This window comes from Bos indicus x Bos taurus, chromosome 7 (assembly GCF_003369695.1).
Source record: "Bos indicus x Bos taurus breed Angus x Brahman F1 hybrid chromosome 7, Bos_hybrid_MaternalHap_v2.0, whole genome shotgun sequence".
NCBI classification, from domain to species: Eukaryota; Metazoa; Chordata; class Mammalia; order Artiodactyla; family Bovidae; genus Bos; species Bos indicus x Bos taurus.
The window spans coordinates 93,153,406-93,171,726 of NC_040082.1; the positions used below are offsets into that span (position 1 = coordinate 93,153,406).

At 42.4% G+C, this 18,321-nt stretch overlaps 1 protein-coding gene across 3 annotated transcripts in view; it reads left to right on the plus strand.

The window, feature by feature from the left end:
* LOC113895813 (adhesion G protein-coupled receptor E3-like) overlaps nt 1-18,102 on the plus strand; it is a 44,072-nt gene extending 25,970 nt beyond the window's left edge. For all 3 annotated transcript variants that reach the window (XM_027547485.1, XM_027547484.1, XM_027547487.1), the window contains 8 exons: nt 1,785-1,943; nt 3,517-3,711; nt 6,413-6,648; nt 8,389-8,455; nt 12,288-12,379; nt 13,611-13,791; nt 15,924-16,019; nt 17,251-18,102. In XM_027547485.1, the coding sequence (XP_027403286.1) occupies nt 1,785-1,943; nt 3,517-3,711; nt 6,413-6,648; nt 8,389-8,455; nt 12,288-12,379; nt 13,611-13,791; nt 15,924-16,019; nt 17,251-17,301 (1,077 nt within the window). In that variant the 3' untranslated portion in view covers nt 17,302-18,102. The remainder of the gene's footprint in view (nt 1-1,784; nt 1,944-3,516; nt 3,712-6,412; nt 6,649-8,388; nt 8,456-12,287; nt 12,380-13,610; nt 13,792-15,923; nt 16,020-17,250) is intronic.
* The last annotated feature ends 219 nt before the right edge of the window (nt 18,103-18,321 follow it).

Consider the following 18,321-nt stretch of genomic DNA (forward strand, 5'->3'; position numbering starts at 1 on the left):
AAGCCCACGTGCCCTGGAGCCCATGCTCAGCAACAAGAGAAGCCAGCCATCACAGTGAGAAGCCTGTGCACCACAGCTAGCCAGCAGGCCCTGCTCTCTGAAACTAGAGAAAACACTGCCCAGCAACGAAGACCCAGCACAGCCAAAAATAAAGAAAAAAACTTTTTTTAAGTCAGATGAAAGTTTTTTTTTTAATATTAGGATTTCATTTCTGACCCCAGAATTGAAACTTGAGCCTCTAATTAATTGAAGAAGGATTTGAAAATACATTCTCTGGTCTTCCAGTTCTAAGTAAAAGATACTTTGTATAACAAAGCCCATAGTACATATGGTATCACGCCCTTCAAATTTTGTTAAGAGGGTAGATCTCATAGTCAGTGTTCTTACCACAAAAAGCAGAAACAAAGGGACGCAGGAAACTTCAGGAAGTGTTGGATTTGTTTTGTTGCTTTGATGGTGGTGATGGTGTCACAGGTGTACATATATCCCAATTCGTCACGTTTCAGGTAGTATGCTGTGTTCAGTCGTGTCTGACTCTTACGGCCCCATGGACTGTAGCCCGCCAGGCTCCTCTGTCCATGGGATTGTCCAGGCAAGAACACTGGATTGGGTTGCCATTTTCTACCCCCAGGGAGTCTTCCCAACCCAGGGATTGAATCCCTGTCTCTTGCATCTCCTGCATTAGCAGGCGGATTTTTTACCTTTGTGTATCAATTATACCTCAGTAAAACCATACAAAAGGAAAAACTGAATTCCATGATTTTTAAAACACATTAAAAATTGTCCTCACAAGATATTTAATATACTTCCCCATGCTATATAGTAGGACCTTGTTGTTTCTACATTGTAAATGTATAGTTTGAATCTACAAATGCCAAACTCCCAGTCCATCCCTCTCCCTCCCCACCCGCTCCACCCCCGGCAACCACAAGTATGTTCTCTATGTCTATGAGTCTGTTTCTGTGTAAACAAAATTTTGCGATTATTGTAAATGGAAAGTAACATTTAAATTATATCAAAAATTAAAAACCAAAAACTTTAACATAACAAACTTTATTGGAGTATAGTTGATTTAGAATGCTGTGTTGGTTTCAAGTATACAATATAGTGGGCTTCCCAGGTGACTCAGTGGTAAAAAATCTGCCTGCGAGTGCAGAAGACAAAGGAGGCTCGGGTTTGATCCCTGGGTCGGGAAGATTCCCTGGGGGAGGAAAAGGTAACTCATTCCAGTATTCTTGCCCAGAAAATTCCATGGACAGAGGATCCTGGTTGGACACAACTAACCATGCACGCATTCATACAATATGGTAATTCAGTATTTTTGCATATTATATTCCATTATAGGTTATTACAAAATAATAGGGATAGTTTCCTCTGCTATATAGTAAATTGTAGGTGCTTATCTCTTTTATTGATACGAGTTTGTATCTGTTAATCCCATAGTCCTAATTTGTCTCTCCCCTCTTCCTTATCCCCTTTGGTCATCATAAGTTTGTTTTTTATGTCTGTGAGTTTGTTTCTGTTTTCTGTATTCCATTCATTTTATTTTTTAGATTCCACATATAGGAAATAATATAAGTATTTGTCTTTATCTACCTGACATTTTGCCAAGCATAATATCCTTTCGGCCTATCTGTGTTGCAAATGGCATCATTTCATTTTTTATGGTTGAATAGTATTTCGTTGTGTGTAAGCATGCATGCATGTGTGTGTGTGTGCATGTATGTGTGGAAAGCTTCAGATTTTAAATGATAGTGTCTCATGAAGAGCAATTTTCTTTCCAGATGGTAGGGGAAAGCAGAAAGTCTCTTTGTGTCTACTGGGACGAGCTGGTCTGGTCTAATGAAGGGTGCCACGTGATCTTGTCCGACGGAACTCGAACTGTATGCAGTTGCAGCCATCTGTCCACCTTTGCCGTCCTCATGGCCTCGGTCGAGCTGAAGGTACGTGTGTAAACACACATGCCGCTGAAAGTCAGCTCTGCTGCAGGGTGGTGCTGGTGGGAGGCAGGGATCTTCAGAAAGAAGATGAAAAAACATTAGCAGAGGAACAGCTATGTATCTTCCTCTTTTTCATTTTTTAGAATTCAAGGATAATGCTTTACAATGCTGTGTTAGTTTCTGCCGTACACCAACATTCCCTTCTCTTTTGAGTCTCCCTCTTACCTAACCCCCATCCCACCCAACCCCCATCCCACCCTGTTAGGTCATCACAGAGTACCAAGCGGAACTCCCTGTGCTATTGAGCATCTTCCAGCTAGCTTTTCTTTCACACATGGTAGTGCACTTGTTTCAGTGCTACCTGAGAAGCCGCAGTGCATATGCTCCAGTGCTGCTCTCTCACCTGCCCTGCCCTCTCCTTTCCCCTCTGTGAACACAAGTCATTTCTCTATATCTGAGTCTCTATTCCCACACTGCAAATAGGTTCATCAGTACTGTTTTTCAGGAAGATTCCTCTGGAGAAGGAAATGGCAACCCACTCCAGTATTCTTGCCTGGAGAAGCCCTTGGACAGAAGAGCCTGGCCAGCTATGGTCCATGGGGTCGCAAAGAGGTGGACATGACTGAGTGACTAACCCTTTCTATACATGCATTAATATAAATTTCTCTTTTTCATGTTAAAAATATACAACCCTTTTAGGAGGTGTATAGTGGTATCTCATTGTGGCTTTAATGTATACAGACCTGATGACTAGTGGCATGGAGCCTTTTTTCATGTTTTCATGGGGTAGAACTTGTGAGTGAAACAACACTTATATCTGGGAAACCTAGTCATCCAAAACCACTGCATTCAGCCTTTAGGAATTTCTGGTGGATTTCTTCACATGCAGTCCTGTAGCAACCATGTGTTCCTTCTGTGCTCTGTCAAAATTGAAATCGTTCTGTCTCATCTCTTTTGGGAAGAACTTGAGTTAATGTTGCCTCTTTGCTGTGCAAACTTGGCTCTCCAATGAGATCAAGAAAAGTTACAATTTTGTCAATTATCATTTTCTTATTGTTGGGGTGAGAGTCATGTTTCATTGTGATTGTCTAATCTTTTTAAAAATTAATTATTTACATTCAGCCGCCTGGGTCTTCATTGCTGCACGTGGGCTTTCTCTATTTGTGGCAAGCCAGGGCTACTCTCTAGTTGCGGTGCCCAGGCTTCTCATTGTGGCGGCTTCTCTTGCAGAGGAGCCCAGCAATGGGCTCTAGGGCACATGGGCTCCACTAGTTGCAGCACACAGGCTCAGGAGTTGCAGCAGGTGGGCTCAGTACTTGTGGCACACGGGCTTAGCTGCCCCACAGCATGTGGGACCTTCTCAGACCAGGCATGGAACACTTGTCCCCTGCACTGGTAGGCCAATTCTTCACCAATGGACTACGAGGGAAGTTCGGCTTGGCCACTATTGATCTGTTCAGTTTCTCACGAGGATTAATTAACACCATGCATTGAGGGTTCTAAGACCCGGGTTATTGGGAACCACAGTGTCCAAAACAAAAACCAATTGGGATCTATTTTCTCCTGCTGCGTCTAGGAGGACCCCGTGCTGACCGTGATCACCTACGTGGGGCTGAGCCTCTCTCTGCTCTGCCTCTTCCTGGCGGCCCTCACCTTCCTCCTGTGTCGATCCATCCAGAACGTCAGCACCTCCCTCCACCTGCAGCTCTCCATCTGCCTCTTCCTGGCCTACCTCCTCTTCCTCACAGGCATCAAACGGACAGAGCCCGAGGTAGGAGAATTAGCCAAAACCCTTTCTTATTTTTTATTTTGGCCAGGCTACATGACTTGTAGGATGTTAGTTCCCCAACAAAAGATTGAACCTAAGCCCACAACAGTGAAAGTGCCAATTCCTAAACTGGACTGCCAGGGAATTCCCTTCTTTTTTTTTAAACAGCTTTTTCTTTAATTTTTATTGGAGTATGGTTGCTTTACAAGGTAGTGCTAGTTCCTGCTGTACAGCAAAATGAGTCAGTCACACACATACACATATCTCCCTCCCCTTTGGGGCTTCCTTCTCATTCAGGTCACCAGAGTGCATTAAGGAGAGTTCCCTGTGATGTACAGTAGGCTCTCATTAGTTACCTATTTTATACATAGTATCAATAGCATAATTCATACATATGTAGTTTGCCCTTTTAAAATGTACATGTCAGTGGCTTTCAGTATATTCATGGAACTGTGTATTCCCTTGGGTAATTTATTACTTATTACACATTCATATCCACAAATTACATCAGCCTTATCATCCCACCCCCTACCTCTGTCTCCTGGCAATCAGGTTTTCACTTTTTTCTTTTTTCATGAGTCTGAGATTTTTCAATTCCATGAATAAAAGATTATACAGTACTTGTCTCTGTCTGACAATCTCCTGAGCATAGCTCAAGGTTCACCCATGTTGTTCCAGAAGGCAGGAATCCTCCTTTCTCATGGATAGATAGTACATTAGATATGTTGTTGGGAAATTCCATAGACAGAGGAACTTGGTATTACTTATGTCTATAATAGATATAGATATGTTGTTGTTTAGTCACTAAGTTGTGTCTGACACTTCTGCAAGCCCATGAACCATAGTCTGCCAGGCTCTTCTGTCCATGGGATTTCCCAGGCAAAAATACTGGAGTAGGTTGCCATTTCCTCCTCCAGGGGATCTTCCCGACACAGGGATCACACCCACATCTCCTGCATTGGCAGGTGGGTTCTTTACCTCTGAGCCACCAAGGAAGCCCAGATATAAAGACAGAGATATAAAACCGTCACCCTGATCAAGATCTAGAACATGCCCAAAACTCAGAGTTTTCTTCATGTCCCTTCCCCCAGTTAACAGTCAATTTAAAAACTTACAGACTGAATGAACGATGCACAGTGGAGCTGGGTCTTGAGGGTCACTGATTTATGATTCCAAGCTAGCAGGTTTGATATCAAACATGTGTTTCATGCAACAGCATCTCCAAGGAGTGAGAGGTAGAAACCAGGAAGTGAATGAAGTTTTGCAAAGATTGAGAGGTTGCTAGAAAGACTCAGGACATGATTCGTAAGAAAAGAGGGTTTTATTCATCATGAAAAGAGAGTCAATGGTCCAGGAGAGATCATAAGCGGTGTCGAGGAAACCCAGTTCCCCTCAGACAATGGACAGCGGTCACTGTTCTCTTCAAATGTGTGGGAAGCAGTGTCCTCAAATAAAAGCCAGGTTATACTTTAATCAAAGACATGGGGTGGGGGCAATCATTTCCCTGGTGGCCCAGTGGTTAAACTCCACACTTCCAATGCAGGGAGCGTGGGTTTGATCCCTGGTCAAGTAACTAAGATTCCACATGCTGCATTGTGCAACCTAAAGAGAGGGAAAAAGTTGACTTTTTCAAGTTCCAGTGGTCCTAAAGACATGGAGGGAACATTCAGTGAATATGAAGAAGGAGGGCGGAGGGTTTACTTACTACGGAAAAGGTCATTCAGAGCAGATGCTTTCATAGTGGAGGAAACCAGGAGCTGTTGGCTCAAAAGAGAAAATTATGGGGCTTTATGCGGATAAGCATATTGGAGGAGTCACTCATTCACTCACTCATTCATGTACCCAACATATATGCCACACAGACCAGAGTGACTTCAGTTCTGGGTAGTAATCAAGATGGAAGAGACAGTGATCACGGCAGGACAAGCTGGCCATAAGCTTTCCACGAGGATTAATTTCATCCTCAGAAGGGGAAAGGGGGCAGGGAGGTGGTTAAGGGTTCTTGGGATGGAGACAGCCCTGGCCAGGACCAGCTTCATCCGACTCAGAGAAGTCTAGCATCCATTAGCCAACAGGCAAAGGGCTATCTGCAGTCCTTAACACACTTTGAATATTGTCTTCCTCCATTTTAAGATGGACAAAGATCTCTTTGAACTTTAATTAGCTAGTTAGCTATTTTTGGCTGCGCTGGGTCTTCACTGCTGCGAGCTTTCACTAGGTGCAGTGAGTGGGGGCTACTCCTTGCAGTACACGGACTTCTCACTGTGATTGCGTCTCTTGTTTCAGAGCATGCGCTTTGACCGCTTTGACTGAGAGCAGGGCTCTCGGTCTTCCGTAGTTGTGGTGTTTGGGCTTAGTTGCCCCATGGCATGTGGAATCTTGCCAGACAAGAGATCAAACCTGTGTCCCCTGCATTGGCAGATGGATTTTAAGCCCTGGACCACCAGGGAAGTCCCCCATTCAACTTTAAACATGATACATTTTCAGTTTTTCTTGGGTGGCCCAAGTGACACCCTGCCAAGGCATGGGAATAGACAAGGGGGACCATCCATCCGTTTGGAGACATGACTCTAAAGAGAAGAAGGACATGTGAAGAAGGCTAAGGAGCATCTCTCACCAAAGTTACCCGGAGACAACCCTGGTGAAGAGCAGATGGTGAGGTCATTGCACCCAGGACCACTCCAGTGGCCCCCTCTCCCCCCAGGTGCTGTGCAAGGTCGTCGCCGGTGGACTGCATTACCTCTACTTGGCCGCCTTCACCTGGATGTTCCTCGAAGGGCTGCACCTCTTCCTCACTGTCAGGAACCTCAGGGTGGCCAACTACACCAGTGCAGGCAGATTCAAGAAGAGGTTCATGTACCCTGTAGGCTACGGGGTCCCAGCGGTGATTGTGGCTGTGTCTGCAGCGATCAACCCCCAAGGATACGGCACCACTAAGCAGTGAGTCCGGTGCTGAAAATGTGCTGTCGGGGACGTGGGTACACACGTGTCTCCCTGGGAAACTGAGGGTGGAAGGAAGGGTGGAGTAGGTCACGACTCAGGCTGAGAACAAAGATGCTGAACATTTATTTCTCCAGCCCCTGAGGCGAAGTGTTTCATATACACCATTTCTCATGTCTATCAAAACATCCCTAGAGGAAAGTGCTCCAATTGTTCCCATTTTGTATACTAAGCAAACTGAGGTTCAGAGAAAAAGGTGAACGACTAGTGTAAAGTAACACAGACAGTAAACTGGAAAGAGCATGAATTTTTATTTTTTATACAAATGTCTATATTTATAAATGTCACATGTTTATAGATCTTTAATACTTCTATTACTGACAGTAATAACTGGTTTTATAAAAAATAATATTCTAATAAAGAACCTCTGTAATACCACTAAGCCCAGTATGTGTTAGTCATTCAGTCACATCTGACTCTGCAACCGCATGGACTGTGGCCCACTAGGCTCCTCTGTCCATGGAATTTTCCAGGCAAGAATACTGGAGTGGATTGCCATTTGCTACTCCAAAGTATCTTCCCGACCTAGAGTTTGAACCCATGTCTCCAGTGACTCCTACTTTGGCAGGTGGATTCTTTACCAACTGTACCACTTGAGAAGCCCCTTAAATATATATACATATAAATATATACTTTTATAAAAATGGGATCATGATAAAGATACTGCATGTAATTTGTTTATTCCCTTAATACTCTCCAGACCAGAATACTGGAGTGGGTAGCCTTTCCCTTCTCCAGGGGATCTTCCCAACCCAGGGATCAAACCTAGACCTCCCACATTGCAGGCAGATTCTTTACCAGCTGAACCACAAGGGAAGCCCAAGAACACTTGAGTGGGTGGCCTATTCCTTCTCCAGGGGATCGTCCTGGCTCAGGAATCAGGAACCAGGGTCTCTTGCATTGCAGGTAGATTCTTTACCAACTGAGCTATCAGGGAAGCCCAATATATATATAATATACATGTAAATGTATTTTTTTTATAAAAAACGGGATCATGATAAAGGTATTGCATGTAATTTGTTTATTCCCTTAATAATATATAGTGGACTTTTTCCACATTACTACAGATACACATCATCATTCAATGTATTACATTGTATATTCTTACCATCTTTATAAAATTAATCTCTAAGTGATAGACATCTGAAATTCTTTACAAATTTTTGGTGTCATAACCAAATGCTTCCATAAACTTGAAGGAGCATGAATTCTAGACTTGATTACCTGATTCCAGTTTTCAAGTTTCCTCACTTACTAGCCTGGTGACTCTGGAGACAGTTAAATTCTTTCCTAGGTTTTCTCACCTGTAAAATAAAGAGAGTAATACTATCTACTTCCAAGTATTAGAATGGTACCTGACACATGTAAATGCTATATGCATGCTCAGTCGCTTCAGTTGTATCCAACTCTTTGTGACCCTATGGACTGTAGCCCACAGGCTCCTCTGTCCATGGGTTTCTCTAGAATACTGGAGTGGGTTGCCATACCCTTCTCCAGGGCCTCTTCCCCGCCCAGGGATCAAACCCAAGTCTCTTTCATCTCCTGCATTGCATGTGGATTCTTTACCAGTGAGCCACCTGGGAAGCCCAAGAAGTCCTATATAAATATTCTCTATTGCAGATCATGTATTGTATTCCATTACCTTTCAAAATGCTGCCACTGTTGCTTTCTGTTTTTCAGTTGCTGGATCAACATAGAGAAAGGGTTTATCTTGAGTTTCTTAGGACCCATATCAGCCGTCATCTTGGTAGGTTTGTAGTGTGCGTGTGTCTGCCTCAGGTGCCATGTGTGTATAGAGTATGTGTGTGTGGTATGTAGTATTCAACTTAATTTGAAGGTCAAAAGAGGTACTATTTTTTATTTTTTATTGCAGTACAGCTGATTTACAATGTTGTGTTAGTTTCAGGTGTACAGTGAAGAGATTCAGCCATATATATAATGGAAAGTAAATGGAAAAAGTATATTATATATATATATATGTACACACACACACACACACACATATATATATATATATATTTTTCAGATTCTTTTTCATTATAGCTTACTACAAGGTATTCAATATAGTTCCCTATGCTATACAGTAGGTCGGTATTGTTTATCTGTTCATATACAGTAATGTACATATGTTAATTCCGACCAACTAATTTATCCTTCTCTCCACTTCCCCTTTGGTAATGATAGTTTGTTTTCTGTTTGTCGGTCTATTTCTCTTTTCTATTTAAATTCATTTGTGTATTGTTTTTAGATCCCACATATAAGCAAGAACATAATATATTTATCTTTCTCTGACTTAACTTCACTTAGTATGATAATCTCTAGTTGTAACCATGTTGCTGCAAATGGCATTATTTCATTCTTTTTATGACTGAATAATATTACATTGTATTTATGTACCACATCTTCTTTATCCATGCCTCTGCTGATGGACATTTAGGTTGCTTCCATGTCTTGCATACTATAAATAGAGCTGCAGTGAACACTGGGGAACATGTATCTTTTCGAAGTATGGCTTTCTCTGGGTACATGCTCAGGAGTGGGACTGCTGAATCATATAGTAGTTCTAGTTTTACTTTTTTAAAGAATCTCCATACTGATCTCCAGCCCGGTTTTACCAGTTTACATTCCTACCAACAGTGTAGGAGGGCAATCTAAGTACTATTTTAACATTCATTTGTTTCCTTTTAATAGTAGATGTTTGAGCATATGTCTTTATTTAAAATTTTTTGAGCATATTTTTGCCATCAAAAAGTCTACAAACAATAAATGCTGGAGAGGGTGTGGAGAAAAGAGAACCCTTTTATACTGTTGGTGGGAATGCAAACTAGCACAGCCACTGTGGAGTATAGTGTGAAGATTCCTCAAAAAAAACTGGAAATAGAACTGCCATACAACTCAGCAATCCCACTGCTGGGCATACACACCAAGGAAACCAGAGTCAAAAGAGACACATGTACCCCAGTGTTCATTGCAGCACTGTTTACAGTAGCTCAGACATGGAAGCAACCTAGATATCCATTGGCAGACAAATGGATAAGGAAGTTGTGGTACATATACACAATGGAATATTACTCAGCTATAAAAAGAATGTATTTGAGTCAGTTCCAACAAGTGGATGAAACTGGAGCCTATCATACAGAGTGAAGTAAGTCAGAAAGAAAAGCACCAATACAGTATATTAACGCATATATATGGAATTTAGAAAACAGTAATGACAACCCTATATGCAAGGGAGCAAAAGAGACACAGTTGTAAAAAACAGATGTTTGGACTATGTGGGAGAAGGCAAGAGGGGGATGATTTGAGAGAATAGCATTGAAACATGTATATTACCACATGTAAAATAGATGACCAGTGCAAGCGTGATGCAAGAAGCAGGGGACTCAAAACCGGTGCTCTGAAACAGTCCAGAAGGGATGGCGTGGGGAGGGAGCTGGGAGGGGGCTTCAGGATGGGGGTACATATGTGCACCCATGGCTGATTCATGTTGATATATGGCAAAAACCACCACAATATTGTACAGTAATTAGCCTCCAATTAAAATAAATTAATAATTTTTAAATAATAAAATTTAAAAAATTTTTAAGGAAAAAATTTTTGAGCACATTTAAATGCTGATGAATAGAGAAGAAATCATCCTTGTATCTCTAATATCTAGCATACCATACATACTTAATATATATTTGTTGAATAAACAAATGAGTGGGTGTATAAAAATATAATTGTGAATATGATAGAATTATGTGATTTGGAAGTGATTTCACCAAGTGTTCTTAAATCTTCTTCAGTTTTTATGTTTGTTCAACTCAGGATATAGTCTGATGATTAGTCAGTTTAGGCTACAGTGTGGTACAGTGACAAAGAAGTCCCAACATCTCAGTGGCTTGGCAGAGCAAATACGTTTTTGTGTGCTATTTTTGCAAAGTCCAGTGTGGATCAAGAGGCTCCTCCCCATGAGAGATTCAGCTTTACTTTTTCTATGACTGTGCTGGGTCTTCGTTGCTTTGTGCAGGCTTTCTCTAGTCGTGGTGAGTGGGGGCTACTCTTTCTTGGGCGCTCACGTTTCTCATGGAGGTGGCTTCTCTTGTCGTGGAGCACAGGCTCTAGGCATGAGGGCTTCAGAAGTCGCAGCACATGGACTCACTAGTTCTGGCACATGAAGTTAGTTGCTCCAAGGCATGTGGGATCTTCCCAGACCAGGGATTGAACTCGTATCTCCTGCATTGGCAGGCAGGTTGTTAGCCCCTGTGGCACCAGGGAAGTCCTCAGCTTCTCTTTTATGATTCAATTATTTTGACATATGACCTTGTTGGTTGTTGCTGGAGGGGAAGAGAGTTGAAGACTGTGTAGGATTCAGGCATATGTCACTGCGACCAACATCTCATCCGCTAGAATTCAGCCACATGCCCCAGACTATCTGAAATGAGCCTGGAAAATACCTGTCCATGGCCCATGTGTGCAAGGAAAGGCGTTGGTGGAGACACCACATTGCACTGCGTGTGTGCCACCTGACCACCCATGCATGTTCTTTTGTGGCCTTTCAGGAGCTCCTTGGTGGTATTGTACAAGTATCCCCAGTCTGCTCCAAAGGAATTTCAACATATATATTTTTTAACTTTTTGGCTGTGCTATGAGGCATGTGGGATCCTAGTTCCTGACCAGGGATGGAACCTGCATCCCCTGTATTGGAAGCATGGAGTCTTAACCACTGGACCGCCAGGGAAGTCCCCAAGTTTCAACATATTCTAACTATAAAATCTCATACCTTTTCCCATGATCTTCAGTGCTTTCTAGTTTGACTCTCTATTTCTTTCTTAGGGAATAGTTGCCTTGCAGTGTTGCACAACAAAGTGCATTAGCTACAGCATGTAGCATGTTAGTCACTCAGCCATGTCCAACTCTTTGCGACTCCATGGGCCATAGCCCACTAGGCTCTTCTGTCCATGGTATTCTCCAGGCAAGGTTACTGGAGTGAGTTGGCATTCCCTTCTCCAAGGGATCTTCCTGACCCAGGGATTGAACCCTGGTTTCCCACACTGAAGGCAGATTCTTTACTTTCTGAGCCATCACATATATCCCCTCTCTCCTTCCCACCCTCCTTCCCACCCACCCCCATCTCACCCCTCTAGGTCATCACAGAACACCCAGCTAAGCTCCCTGCCCTCTACAGCAGGTTCTCACTAGCTATCTGTAGCTCTCTACACATGGTATCTTCACACATGGCAGTACACATACATGAGATGAAACGACAGCCATCAGAATGGGAGAAAATATTGGCAAACAAAGCAATTTACAAGGAATGAATCTCTAAAATTTACAAACAGCTCATGAAACTCAATATGAGAAGAAACACACCCAATCAAAAAATGGGCAGAAGACCTATGTAGACATTTCTCCAAAGAAGACACACAGATGGCCAAGAGACACATGAAAAGATGCTCAACATCATGAACTATTAGAGAAATGCAGATCAAAACTACAATGAGTAGTTTACCTCACACGGGTCAGAATGGCCATCATAAAAAAAACCTGACTCTGTATATTGGTCCTCAATTAGCATCTTATTTTTTTTCTTTCAGATAAACTTAATCTTTTATTCGATAACCCTGTGGATTTTGAGAGATCGACTTTCTTCCCTCAATAAAGATGTGTCCAAGATACAAAACACAAGGTAAAACGGGTTTAGACAGTTTAATGGGCTTAGCATAGGTTGTAGTCCTAAAGGATTGCTTTTTCAAGCATGCATGTATGCTCAGTTACTAAGTGGTGCCCAACGCTTTGCAACCTCATGGACAGTAGCCCACCAGGCTCCTCTATCCATGGGATTTCCCAGACAAGAATACTGGAGTGGGTTGCTATTTCCTCCTCCAGGGAATCTTCCCAACCCAGGGATCAAATCCACATCTCCTGCATCAGCAGGCAGATTGTTTACCTACTGAGTCTCCTGGGAAGCCCCTAAACAGTCATCTGTAGAGAGTTGCCTACCACATTAGGAACCACTGTCAAATGAGAATCACCCTTAAAATCATATGCATTTGAAACCTTGAAATTAATGAGAAGATTCACAGAAACAGAAAGTAGAATTGATGTTGCCAAGAGATGAGAGTATGAAGAAATGGGTACTTATTGTTTAATGGATACAGTTTCAGTTTTTCAGGGTGAAAAAAAAGCTCAGTAGAAAGATAGTGTTGCTGGTAGTACAACAATGTGAATGTATTTAATGCCTATGAACTGTATGTTTAAATATAGTTGTAGTAAATTTTGTGTTATGTGTATTCTGCTGCATCAAAATAAGTAGTGGTAAAATACCACACTTGCCTGGGAAATCCCATGGACACAGGAGCCTGGCGGGCTACAGTCCATTGGGTCACAAGAGTTGGACACGACTTAGCGACTAACAACCACCACCACCACAAATTATCATTCCAGTTATAAACATTCATATTAGAGGAAAACACCCATGGAATAAACTCATGTTCATCTATTAAAGTTTTTACAATGAAAATGATAGCATTACTTCCAAATATTGCATCACAACCACAGTTTCTCCAAGTCCATCTTGGCTTGAGAAAATTTCACCAGTAACTGGAGAGAATAGGCTTCCCAGGTGGCTCAGTGGTAAAGAATCTTCCTGCCAATACAGGAGATCTAGGCTCAATCCCTGGGTTGGGAAGATTCCCTGGAGAAGGAAATGGCAACCCACTCCAGTATTCTTGCCTGGAAAATCCCATAGACAGAGGAGCCTGGAGGCTACAGTCCATGGGGTTTCAAAGAGTCAGATATGACTTAGCAACTAAATAACAATAACTGGAGAGGAAGGCAGATGGGGCCTGAAGACAGGACAATATACTATTCAAGAGAGAAGGTGGTGAGTTGGTGACTCTCCTTCTTGGTGTTAACAGGATGCTGACGTTTAAGGCCATTGCTCAGCTCTTCCTCTTGGGCTGTTCCTGGTGCCTTGGCTTCTTTCTCACTGAACTGATAAAGGAACCCATCAGATCCATCATCGCCTATGCGTTCACCATCACCAACGTCCTGCAGGGAGTCTACATCTTCCTGGTCCACTGCGTCCTCAACCAGCAGGTAATAGGACCCATCCTGTCTTCTTCCCAGCTCCCAGCTGGGGTCCTCTCATGCGTTTACCTGGCTAGCCCTATTCTCCCACATGATGCCCTCCTGCCTGATGGTGTGTTCCCATTTCCCCCAAGCCTACCATTCTCCACTGAGTCTGGGAGTTCAAGCCCCTGTTTGTAGAAACATTTTTTATGTATCTGTAGGATGAGGTGAGTTCCACATCCTACCACTCTGCCATCTTGATTCTCCTTTGGGCATTCAAGTCTCCGTTTTCCAATTTTCCAGTTCCCCAACTCATGAATCTGTAATGAGTATTGGATGGTAGTGGCCCCATTCTTCTCAGATCATGAATATGGGGTCTAACAGCAGCAAAACTAAAGTTTGGGGGACAGTGGTTTCCATTTCTTACTATTCATATTGTATGTTAATGATTATTACTTGCTTGGCTCTGGGGGATCCAGGGGCTGCTTTCTGAACAGTGAAGAAATCAGAAATGGGAAACAACATAATTAGACATGAATAACCAACTGTGATTTTCACCTTGGGGAAAATTGTTAGGGAGATATTAAACTACCAGGTAGGGCTTCTTTAGACTTGACGGTGAGGGGCTTAAGGTGGGTAGGAGACAACCAGCCAAAGAAGGGCAGTAAAGCTGATGTGGAAACCCTTGCCAGTCCCAGAACCCAAAGATGTGTAGTGAGGGCAGTGCTCTGAGTGTAGGAGAATAGGGTGGTAGTGATGATCCAGGTGCCAGCATTGGCTGGACCACATAAACTTTTTTTTAAATTTAAATTTATTTATTTTAATTGGAGGCTAATTACTTTACAATATTGTATTGGTTTTGCCATACATCAACATGAATCCGCCACGGGTGTACACGTGCTCCCCATCCTGAACCCCCCTCCCGCCTCTCTCCCCGTACCATCCCTCTGGGTCATCCCAGCGCACCAGCCCCGAGCATCCTGTATCCTGCATCAAACCTGGTAACGATAACCTTGTATGTGAGACAGCAAAAGAGACACAGATGTATAGAACAGTCTTTTGGACTCTGTGGGAGAGGGAGAGGGTGGGATGATTTGGGAGAATGGCATTGAAACATGTATAATACCACATAAACTTTTTAAGCAGTGATTTTGCACTGCATTCTGACTTGATAAATAGATGGATATTGCTAGATTTCACTCCAGTGGGGTTGTATGGATCTCAGAGAGACATGTAGTCAGGTATAAATGTAAGAGTTGAACCATAAAGAAGGCTGAGCGCTGAAGAATTGACACTTCAAACTGTGGTGCTGGAGAAGACTCTTCAGAGTCCCTTGGACAGCAAGGAGATCAAAGCAGTTCATTCTAAAGGAAATCAACCCTGAACATACATTGGAACTGATATACATTGGACTGATGCTGAAGCTGAAGCTCCAATACTTTGGCACCTGACGCAAAGAGCGAACTCATTGGAAGACCGTGATACTGGGAAAGACTGAGGACAGGGGGAGAAAGGGACAACAGAGGGTGTGATAGTTGGATGGCATCATCGACTCAGTGGATGTAAGTTTGAGCAAATCCCAGGAGATACTGAAGGACAGGGAAACCTGGTGTGCTGCAGTCCATGGGGTCTCAAAGAGTGGGATAAGACTTAGCAATTGAACATCAACAACAACATTGAGAGGAGGAAGCAGTTCTCAGTGGTTACAGAAAACTGCTCATGCTCTTGGATAATATAAATGTTGTGTTAGCATTAGCATAAAGATGCATAGGCTGATCCACAAATAATATCTCTGTAATCACTCATAGGGGCCTCCCTGGCGGATCAGATGATAAAGAATCTGCCAGCAATGCAGGAGACCTGGGGTTGATCCCTGTGCTGGGAAGACCCCCCCTGGAGAAGGGCATGGCAATCCCTCCGGTATTCTTGCCTGAAGAATTCCATGGGCAGAGGAACCTGGTGGGCTACAGTACATGGGGTCACAAAGAGCTGGACATGACTGAGCGACGAACACACAGTCACTCATAGATCAATCTATCTGATATGGCCTCCGTGGACCATCTGGAAATAAAAATGGGGGAAAGTACTATTTTCGGTAGCATTGTGCATATAGCCAGAAAGCATTAAAACGCAAGATTTTTGTTTACCATCTTTTTCAGGTGAGAGATGAGTACGTAAAGTGGCTTAGGAGGATGAATAAAAAGACAGAGTCTGACAGCTACATCCTTTCCAGCTCTACCAGCCAAACCCACATGGTAAGATGATTTCCTCTCCTAGTCCATGCTGTTTCCTAATTTGAATTATTCTCTTCAAACTGGTCGGCAGTTCGGTCTGCCCCTCCCCCAATAGTGTGACTGGACCACACATTGACTCTTGGCACAGGAACCTGTTAGCATCTCTGTCTCAGCTTACTGTGCAATATCTGACACTGAGCATCTCTAGGGTAGGGTAATAGCATACTTACCCACACATAATCTGCACAGTGAAAGATTTTGTTTTTCTGGGATTATTGGTTTCTAAGTGCAAGGGCTTCCCCGGTGGCTCAGTGGTAAAGAACCTGCCTGTCAATGCAGGAGATGCGGATTAGATCCCTGGCTCAGGAAGATCCCCTGGAGAAGGAAATGGCAAACCACTCCAGTGTCCTCACCTGGGAAATCCCATGGACATAGGAGCCTGGCAGGCTATATAGTCCATGGGGTCCCAAAAGAATTGGACACAATTTAGCCACTAAATAACAACAGCAATCTGAGTCCAAACCTTGGAGTTACAAAAACATGAATAAAACTCTTTCTTATTTATGTTATACTGTAACTAAGATATCCTTGTTCATGAGTTCCACAAGTTGCCAAACAGGTTTCACTGCTGGTAGGCTCTGAGCCTTAACCAGGCCTGTACTTTGTAAACCTTCAGAGAGGCCACAGAATCGGGACTTGCCAAACATCTTTAGCCAGGATTTTTTTTTTCCAGCAGAAAATGTCTTTACATTTTGTAGAACACTGGTGTTTTTTAAAAAAAGAAGACATAATTTAAGGACTGTTGGCATAGGCAAAATAGTACTTGAAGAAAGTGATAGACATCATGAAACACTTTTCTTCTTTTACTTGATAATGATGAAGGAAAATGAACGGAGGGATAAATAAGACGAGTTTAGGTGAGATGTAAGAGCATGAGAGCTTGGTTTTAGACCTACTTCCAAAATTAATTTGGATGTGAATTTGAGGTCAGTCTCCTCATGGGTGAGTTAAGGGGACCAGACTTCATCAACTTATGCTTACTTTCATATCTTCAACTTTCTGAGATACAAAAAACAAAGTTAAGTACATTAAGCCTGGAAGAAAAACACTCAGACTTGCCCTGGGATCCATGCTTCAATATCAATCTCATCTTTTTGTCAGGAAATTCCCATCAAATGATTTCAAAAATTACTTTCAGGAATATTTCAGCATTAATTATATTTCTGTCTCTCCCACAAATTCACACATGGAGGTGGAGAAATCATCCGACTTCCCGGGGAAAAGAAGCAATACTTCAGTCTGAATGTGACAAGTTCTTCCATATCATCCTCCCAATCACCCTGGAGAAAGAATTAGCCATATGACTCAACCATCCATGAGAACTGATTTATCCTACAGGAGAACTGTTGGCAGAATGTATGCTTAGGTTGAATAATATTTTGTGTAGTGTTGCAGTGTTATTTGCAAATAATTAAGAATAGTGTTTTCAACTATTTTACGCAGAGACCTGTAGATCTTAAATCTGGTGAGTTTCCAAATGTATATACGTGTATTTGTTGTTGTCGTCTAGTTTCTAAGTTGTGTCCAACTCTTTGCAACCCTATGGACTGTAGCCCACAGGCTCCTCCATCCATGGAATTTGCCAGGCAAGAATAATAGAGTGGATTGCCATTTCCTTTCCCAGGGAATCTTCCCAACCCAGTTTTGAACCCAAATCTCCTGCTTGTATATCTATCAACTGTATCAATCAAATCAAGATATGGAGTATTTGCATTATTCCTGGAAGTTCCCACGTAATCCTTTCAATCATGTATCCCCAGTCTTCCACCCCAGAAACAATTATTCTGATTTCTATAGCAACAGATTAATTCTGTCAGTTCTTAAAGCCCCTATACATGGAATAATACACTGTGTCTGCCTGGTGTCTGCCATTTAGAATTCATCCACTTCATGCATATGTTGCTAGTCTGTGCCTTTTTATTGCTAAGTACCATTTCACACTATTGTATATCACAATTTGTTTATCCATGTTCCTATTGATGTCTATTTGAATTATTTCCATTTTTCTACCATGAATAAAGATGCTATGATCATTCTAATATAATATTTGTGTTTGTGTGTGTGTGTGGCCGCATGTCTCATTTTTCTTGGGTAAATACCTTGGGTGTAATTGCTAGGTCATATGTTAATGATCCACTTTCAAAGAAACTGACAAAACTCTAAAATGTTTGCAATAGTTTACAATAACCCAGGAATATTGAAGAGTTTCACTTCCTCCACTTCCTGAGCACCACTTGATATTATCAGTACTTTGACTTTTATC